Below are 9413 nucleotides of genomic sequence, written 5' to 3' on the forward strand. Positions count from 1 at the left end.
AATAGGTCATATGCCCAATTCCAATAAGAATCGAGAAAGTTATGGTCGTTTTACGAAAATCTAACGAAGTTGGAATTGAAAATTGCAACGAGAAACCAAGCTATAACACTAGGCGAGTGAGCTATAGCTTGTTCCTATGGAGGTTGCGGCAAGCTTGAGCTGTTCTTGTGGAATAACTTATAGAATATTTCCTAAAATTATTTCTATGACGGTTATTTGAGTATATTTGGGGACAATTTAGGGTTTTTATTAGAGTTTTCTTGTGTTATAAAAGGACACTTTGGATGATCAGTTAGATCACACCTTCACACCTCATCGTTATTCTCTCGTTATTATAGTCATGAAGAAGTTGTCTAATCCCTCATCATGGATGTAAGTCTAATTTGACTGAACTACGTAAATCCTTGTGTTATTTGTTTATCATCTTTGTTGTCTTTCTCGTTCTTAATTTTTTTTGACTTGTTTCTCATTAATCAAACACATTTATACCCTTATGTCGTAACAACAGTAACGTGGAATATTATAGTGTAAAATTTTTAGTTTATAAATTAAAGAAGCAAAGTTCACGACTTCATGTATTTTTTACTTTGATTTGTGAACATGGGCAAAAAAGCCATCTTGCTTCTATACTTTCTTTTATTGATGAAATTCTCTCCAATAAGAGTTTTAACAAATCCATATATGTATGAAGTTATACATCGGATTAATATATGAGTTGGCAAGTTTAGTTCTTACACAAAAAAGAGGATGTATAAATGCAGGGTTGTGAGAGATATTTGTCTCACAACATAAAATAATATAAGAAATATATTAGGAAGAGGGAGAAAGGAAGAGAGATATAGAGAGAGTGAAAAAAGGTTGGGGTGGGGCCCACTTGAAAGCTTAGAAATGGTTTCATGTGCAAAAAAGACAAAAAAATATTGGGACCACAACTACTGAGAGTATATTTTATACCACTGAGGATTTTTATGAGTACCATTAAAATTATATTGTGTACCACTGAGAGTATATTTTGTACCAGTGAAGCTCCAATGAAATTAATTGATAGTTTAATGGGGTATTTGAACTTCTTTTGAAATACCACTGAAATTATATCTTGTACCACTGAGAGTATATTTTGTACCACTGAATCTATAATGACAATTTAAATCCCGCGTAAAATAACCAACCTGCCCCTGCGAGATACTTTTAAATCCCTCTCAAACTCTTCGTTTAGAATACCTCCACAAAAAAAACTGATTTGTAACTACCTAGCCACCTAGGATCCCATTTGACTTTACTTTCATAAATATAATCCATTCCAATTATGTGGCCACGTTCATTTCGTACAAATAAATAAAATCCTCGAGATTTTCTTGTATGATATGACCATTAAAATAGTGCTTCATCCATAACCATTATAAAAATGCAAACCAAATTACTGTAGCTTATCAATAGTACTTTGTGGTGCTATTACAGCCTTGCCCTCAACATTAATGAATTGCCAATTTTGCCCCTTATTTCCACCGACTTATACTTGGCCCTTGCTCTCTCACCGACTTCCTCACCTTCTTCCCCCCTCTGTCTGAAGGAAAAAGGGTCAAAGTATTTAGGGGAAACAAGGAGAGAGAAACCTAGAGAGAGAAACTTCTGCAACTCAAGACCAACGACGATCATCCCTTTCGACGATGGTGCTTCGATTCTTCTCTGCGTTTCGATTTTTCGAGTCTGAGGTTGTGGAAGACGATTTCCCGATCGTCACATTCATCAGGTTCGATTTCGTTTCTCTTTCTCGATTTAGTTTCAAATTTTTGGACTTTACTTATTCGATTGTCGTGGATTTTTGCATATATGTTCCTGTTATTTTCGAATTTTTTGGGGTTGAATCTTTGTGGGTGTATTTGTGCAAAATCGTTTCGTTTTTAATGGGGTTTATTTGATCGACTTGTTTTCAATATTTTGGGTTTATTCGTTCGATTGTTTTTCAATTTTTAGTGGGTTTATTTAATCTATTTATTTTCGTTTTTTGGGTTGAATTTTAGTGCCTTCTTCGATTGTGTGGTGGTTATGTTTTTTGGGTTGATTTTTTTTATATTGTTAGTAGCATTATTGTCTGATTTGTAACAGAATTGTTCATCTCCAGGTACAGTTCTATCTCCCGTTTCTCTTTCTTGTTCAAATTGGTTCAATTTCCATCTAACCTTTAATATGAATGTCTGTTTTTTTTTTTGTTTTGTGTATTTCTCCTCTGTTTTCCTTTTTTTTTCCCTCGTCCTCCAGTTTCTTTGTTTTTATTTTTTCTAAAATAGGCAGAAGGGGTAAGACGAAGCAAGGTTTGGTGGATTCGAGTTTGAGGTGAAGAAACTCATATATTATTGCATGGTCGATTTGTTTTTAATTTATCTATTTAAAATGTAATGAATTATTTATGATCTGTGCTGTGATTTGTGTGTTATTGTTGATGTTTGTTTGTGTTTTGTGGAATTGATGGAATTTTAATTTGATTGATTGAGAAACAAGCTCACTTGATGTTAGGCTACTTTTTTTTTTTGTCAAATCTGAATTGTTACATTTGTTGTCAAATCTGAATTGTTACATTTGAACGATTGTACCATTATTGTTAAATTCGGTTTGAAATTTATTTATTTTGTGTTTTTTTGTATGAGTGATGTATGAGTAATTGTTTCATGAAGATGGTTGGGCTTCATTGTTTCTTCCTTTAAGGTTGTGTTCATTCCCTTTTTTTCGTTGTATTTCTTGTACCTTGATTATGAACGGTGCTTTAATTTCTATATATGCAGAAATGGAGGGTGAACAATTATTTCAGAATTATGGGGTGGTTTTGATTCAATCTATAACCCTTATAAAAATGCAAAACAAAACTAATGTAACTTATGTGGTGGTTCATTTGTGGGCTTTCCTGCCATTTTCGATTGAATTTGATTTCAAATGGCTCTTAATAGCAACTTGCTACTAAGGTATCCCTTCATTTTCATTCTCATGGTTTCCTTTATTTAGTTCGTCTGTACATTGGGAAATTTTCAATTCAATTTGATGAAATTTCAATATTTTGGTTCCGTTCATTTTAAATTTAGGGGTTTTCTCGATTCAATTATGGTCATTCTAAAATTGGAGCTTTTCCGAATTAATTTAATTAGTTCAAATATTTGGGGTGGTTTATGCATTCTAAAGCTATTTCTTATGTTACGATATCTGTAATAATTTTCTTATCTGTGTTGTGATTTGTGTGTTGTTGTTGATGTTTGTTTTTGTTTTGTGGAATTGATGGAATTTCAATTTGATTGATTGAGATCTGGAATGGTTCTACTAAAGGGCTACTTTTCAACCTCCAAACAGGTGCCACTTTTTTTAAGCTTCCTTTGTTTTTGTTGTCACATTAGATGAGATGAAACACTCCATATTTTGAAATTTGGAAATTCTGTTTTTCATTGGAAGGTAAATATATCATGCCACCTAATGCTGCTAACCTGATTATTTATAAGAATATAAAATCATGGCTAATAAGATCAGAACCGTTTGAATGATCAGTAGGGTACGTAGTATTGTACAATTGGGTTTAATAAAATAGTCACTATTCCTAAGGTTAAAATTTTACTCTTCCTGGTCATCAAAAAATAATAAATTGCTACTCTTCTAATTTAAAATGAGGTCAATTTACTTCTTTTTGTTGTGTTACAAACACACTACTCAATATTTCTTTCTTATGGAGGAGGAGAGGAACTTCTGATGCAGAATTTGCTCCGCATCATTTTTAAACTTTAACTTAATACAAGGAATTAAATATATTAACATGGGTAAATCCTGTATTGTGTAGGCAAACATTTTAAAGAAATGTCGTGACCATGGAATGGGCCCTGTAGGTTTCTATGAGCCTCGTTTTCGTGAGGGAGGGAAGTTGCATTTGAGCATGATGTGTTTTGGTCAGTTTTGGGATCCTGAGGCCAGCAAATATGTAAAAAATCGGCCAATTGATCAAGCAAAACCACCGTCACTTCCACATGAATTTCTAATGTTAGTTGAAAGAGCCATCAAGGACTCTCACTCTCTTATAGCTAAACAGCCTGAGGCAAATAATGTAGAAGACATTCTTCACCCAGTTGTAAATTATTATACACAAATTGGACAGCTTGGTTTACATGAGGTTCGTAATTCTAAAGTTTTATCTGATTTTTCTTGTATTGAAATTACATGGCTTAGCTTTCAGTGTGACAACCAACACTTTCATGTTGAAGAAACATCTGGACAGCTCTTCTATAATACCTATTAGAAAATGTCTTATTGTTGCTATGACCTTCTTTGTTTGCTTGCTTGTTTGTTTGCTGTCAAATGGAATTTTGTTATTTCTTAGAAACAAGTAAATGATCTCCAAAATTGAAGTTAATGGGTATTGTATCACACAATAAAGAACATCTTTTGAAGTTTGGTAAAATAACTCCAGCTTCTTAACTCATAGTCTCTAATAAGTAATGACCACCTAATCTCCTAAAAGGTAGAATAAATTTAGAAAATTGGTGTTTGCTAACTTGCTTTATGCTCTATAGCCTCTATACTACAGAGCCAAAGTGTGTGTCATAATAATTTAAGGAACTAACACCTTAATAGGTGAAGAGTAAGTTGCCTCGCTAGCAATTAACTTAGCTTTTTTGTTCTACAATTATACGATTCTATATATAGTCTATAATGTCAAGCAAAGTGAGGCTCTAGGACCTCATTGCCTTGATTGATACATTCATCTGCTTGTTTCAGGACAAGGATGAGAGTCGAGAAAGTCATGGGAAAGGAACACCTATTGTGTCTTTCTCCATTGGTGACTCTGCTATATGGTGATCAGGCAAATGCTGAAAAGGCTGATAAGATCAAATTAGAATCTGGAGATGTTCTAATATTCGGAGGTAAATCAAGACGTATTTTTCATGGTGTCTCTGCAATTTTTTTGTGAAGTTTGAAGTGTTTTTAGTGGATTGGTAAGTGAATTAATGAGAGTTTTGAGTGGTTATTTTACACATGGATGAAGAAGTTTTTGATTCAATAGTTTTTGGTAATGCTTAAGTTAGGGTTTATTTTGCACTATTGTTGTTATATTCGGTTTCAAAATTTCTTAATTTTGTGTTCTTATGTAGAATCTTGTTGTAAAAATGGCCAGGGAAGTTTATATTTGTTTTGCTTTTTTTTTTCATTTTTTTTTTAAATTTTTACTTCAGAGATTTCTCTATTTCCCCGCTAAAGCAAAATAACTTTCCTCTCCATTGAAATAACTTGAAAGGTAATTTGTTGATTTCCCGATCCGATGTCTAGGTATAATTCTTTCTACTTTCTCTCTCTTGTTCTAATTGGTTCAATGTTCATCCCTTTGTTTAGATTTTTCCTTCTATTTGAATGTTAGACTGATTAAATTTTTGTTCTTTTCGAGTTTTTCTACAATTGGATTTTCAGGGTTTTTATTTATTTATTTTAATATTGATTCCGAGTTTAATTCAGCTTTACTAGGTGTTTTTGTGTTTAAAGCTTGATGCTAATATCATTGGAGGAACTTAGTTATAGAAAGGCATATGCCTTTTTATTGGCAGAAGTGAATAAGTTAGTTTTTTATAATTAGTTTGATAGGAGTAGAATATCATATTGCTGAAAGTTTTCTATTTGATTTGGTATAGGAGATTATGCCAGTTTTCCGGTCAATGTGATCTTCATGGATTAAAATTGACATACCAATGAAACTCAACATCCTATATTTTTTCACACAATTAACATGGTTTGCTGACTTGGGAAGTTTAAAAAATATCTCTAATTCATGGATTATGTTTAGTATCTGCATGAAATTGCTGTGCTATTATTACGGTATGGACGAGGTTGTGGTGAAAGTAAGATAAAGCTCTAAAATGTTCAATATGATGGCAAAACCATTTGCTTGTATCTTATAATCAATGTAGTACAGTTGTATATAGCCTATATTATTTGCTTGAATCTTATACTAGATGTAGTATAGTTGTATATAGCCTAAAATGTTCAATGTAATGTCAGGCTTTATGAACTATTCAGAACTCCATGTCCTAAGCTTTATTAAACCCTTTAGCTGTGTATTGTTTCTTATCTGGGTGGTGGATTGTCCCTTAATTATTGCCTGATTGACCAGATAAGTTTTGAGATACTACCTACATTACATCCTTGGAGTTGATTTTGATGATACAATGTAGTTATATCATCACCCCTTCTCTGTGGATAGCCAAAAGGTGAGGCTTGCACTTGAAGAGAATCAAATTGATTATACATTCATTACATTATATCATATCAATCCTATTACTGCTAAGAACATGGATGCATCATTCTTCATGCTGTCATGTTTAAATACAAGGTAGGAAAGTATTTTTGGATATATTTAGTTAATCAGAAGTATATATTCATAGCTTCAAAGATATGAAAAGAGGAACATGGTTAAGTAGAATGTCTTCATGGCATTGAGAGTCGCATGAAACCTATTCTTGGTTGAGTTAATGCATGCATCACTAAGTTAGATGGGCTTGCAAATGAACATCATTGGTGTTTGATTTTGGCACTTTGACCAGATTAGGTAGGGCTGGGCCAATATTATGACAACCATCATTTCCTGGATGAATTTATATCATACCTTTGTGATGAATTTATTCAGCCTATATATATATGTGCACGTATCTGTGTTTGTCGACTGTTTTTCATTTGTATATGGTATATTTTGGTTGTTCATACTTATTAGAATATAGAGCATCATAGTATTATCAGAAAGTGTAGATAGATTGGTTATTGGCTCTTTGATTTCATTCTACATTGGATGAATGAAATCATGAAGAACTTTGTTGTCTTAATATTTGTTCTCTCTTCTCCCCCCTCCCCCTCTCTCTCTATTTTGTATGCCTGGTAAGGTACTAAACTTACTTTTTCATGATGACAGAAACAAAAGGTTGAGGACAAATTCAAGGTTCTTTTGGAGACTGTCCCTGTACACAAAGTGGCGGATATATTTGTTGCAAGCTTTGAAATAAGCCTCGAGGAGCAAACAGGAAAGATCAGTTTCTTAGAATGTCCAATAGGGTTGAAATATACCCAATATACAAAGTTATTTTAAATAAGAGTGACAATTTTGTATCATTAACTAATTACTACTAGCATTAACAATAGTATGAATTTTGGAATCACTCAAAATTGGCTCAGCTTGATTACAATGAGACTTATTTAATTAAGCACTAATTTAGGTACTGCTTCCTCTATCTCATTTCACTAAGCTAAATGCGTCAAACACTAAGATGCTATTACCGTTTACATGCGAGCCTAAGAACTACAATCGTTCAAATTGTACATAAAATGATTTATAGATAAAAAACCAATAAATAAACTTTAATATATAAACATATGATATTTCTCATTCATTTTATACATTCCATATCGATTACAAACTCTAATTACTAAAATTTTCAATAGAAGAACTGCTTGAAAATTTTCTACTTTAAAAAGTCTAACAAACAAATATACAATACTTTCGTATATATTACATTTAATCTATTTTACATAACTTTATCCCTTAGTGTTGCATTTACTTATAACTACTCCTTATTATCACAATCATTCTAAGACGAAGCTATTCGAAAATTATTTAGGTACTCATCAATAAGAAACTATATTGCGTTCTAAAATAATGTCTAAAACAATAGTATATTTCTTTTTAAGAATCTTTGAATTATAACAAATTCTAGATAACTTCACTTATAACAATTGTTTTTCCATAGATTTCCCCATTGAAACTTTATCACTACTCCTTTTTAGTACTTATAAATTCATGTATCTTGCTATTACATAACCCGAACACAACCACGAATATCACAACAACCGAACAAAACCACGGATTTTACTTATCTTGCCGTCGGGGGGCACGCGCAACGCGCGTGCTCCAACGACTAGTTTTTATCAAAATTGAAAAAATTAATAGTTTGTGCCGTCTTCTTGAGGGCGACAGATGTATGTTGAGTTTTTGTACAAAAATAACTCAATTTCATTCGTCTAAATTTTCAGATTCTTTATTCTAAATTTCTAATGCCTTAATTTCTACCTTAATGCTTTCACTAAAATGGTTATGTTTGCTACATTTTTATGGTTTTCATTGCACTTCACTAAAATGGTTATTATCGAGACACAAAAATAAAATTTGATATTCTTAAAATATTTACTGACGTACATGAATTGGAAAAAACTCTATATGATAAGATTTTGATGTATGAGTATAATATTCGATGATAAATTTCAAACTTTAACCTCAAAATGAAAGTCAATGCAATCATTTTAGTGAAATGAATGAAGTATAATAGTTATAGCAATGAGACTATGGGTGGAGTAGTCATGTATAGTGGCTTTAGTGGCATTCACATTTTAGTCATAGATTACTTTGTACTTTACATCTATACCTAGTATTTAAAAAATCAAACCATAAATTATACGTGGCATCATTTTGTCACTTCCGCATCTTCACTTTTCCAACCTAAAAAAACCACGTGGCTAAGCTTCTTAATTTTCTTAACTCTTTCATTATGGTTCCTAAACTTTTCATTTATCCCATATAGTCCATCTTCATCTCCCCCTCTTCATCAATTCAACCTTTAATCAAATTAATTGCCCATTTAGCTTTCAATTTTAGTCCGTCAATCTTCTTCTCCCTTCATTAATAGCCTTATGTAAACTTAATACTCCAAAAAATAACTTTTTTAGTCATTTAGAATTTAATACTGATCAATTGTAGGAGGGGTGAAATTATTCTTGCTCACAAACTAACTATTGACTAATACTCAACCATATATGTTCATACTACTATTTAACAATAGAAAATAAGGAGTGAATATTATTACCATTTGCCTTAATTCATCTAAGGCCCCGTTCTTTAGAGTTACTCTGCTCTGCTCTACTCTGATCTTCTTAAAAATAATACTTAATATTGAATTATTATAATAATAATTAATATTTAATAATAATAAAAAATAATTAATATTTAACAATAATAATAATATTAAAAATTAAAATTTAATAATAATAATAATAATAATAATAATAATAAATAATTAATATTTAATAATATTATTAAAAATTAAAATTTAATAATAATATTATTATTAAAAATTAATATTTAATTATAATAATATTATTAAAAATTAATATTTATTATTAATAATAATAAATAATTAATATTAAATAATAATAGTATTATTAAAAATTAATATTATTATTAAAATTTAATATTTAATAATAATAATAATAAATAATTAATATTTAATAATTATAATAATAATTAATATTGAATTATAATAATAATAATTAATATTTAATAATTATAATAATAATATTTAATATTTAATACTAATACTAATACTAATAATAATACTAATAATAATAATGATAAT

General features: G+C 30.6%; 1 protein-coding gene across 5 annotated transcripts; it reads left to right on the forward strand.

The window, feature by feature from the left end:
* Positions 1-1397: 1397 nt before the first annotated feature.
* Positions 1398-7226, forward strand: LOC145582930 (DNA N(6)-methyladenine demethylase ALKBH1C-like). 5 transcript variants are annotated; one of them, XR_014099997.1, is made up of 6 exons: positions 1408-1750; positions 2260-2334; positions 2781-3336; positions 3815-4141; positions 4747-4892; positions 6923-7226. XR_014099997.1 is itself a non-coding variant. In XM_081639994.1 (5 exons), the coding sequence occupies exons 3-5, from the start codon at positions 3298-3300 to the stop codon at positions 4825-4827; spliced, it is 447 nt and encodes a 148-aa protein (XP_081496120.1). In that variant the 5' UTR covers positions 1407-1750; positions 2289-2333; positions 3267-3297; the 3' UTR covers positions 4828-4892. The 5 variants fall into 5 exon arrangements, 3 of the variants coding, with proteins under 3 accessions (XP_081496120.1, XP_081496118.1, XP_081496119.1); XR_014099998.1 differs by lacking the exon at positions 6923-7226 and having other exon boundaries at positions 1398-1750; positions 2781-2957; XM_081639994.1 differs by lacking the exon at positions 6923-7226 and having other exon boundaries at positions 1407-1750; positions 2289-2333; positions 3267-3336.
* The last annotated feature ends 2187 nt before the right edge of the window (positions 7227-9413 follow it).

The sequence above is a fragment of the Chenopodium album genome, chromosome 15 (assembly GCF_948465745.1).
Source record: "Chenopodium album chromosome 15, dcCheAlbu1.1, whole genome shotgun sequence".
Taxonomy (NCBI): domain Eukaryota; kingdom Viridiplantae; phylum Streptophyta; class Magnoliopsida; order Caryophyllales; family Amaranthaceae; genus Chenopodium; species Chenopodium album.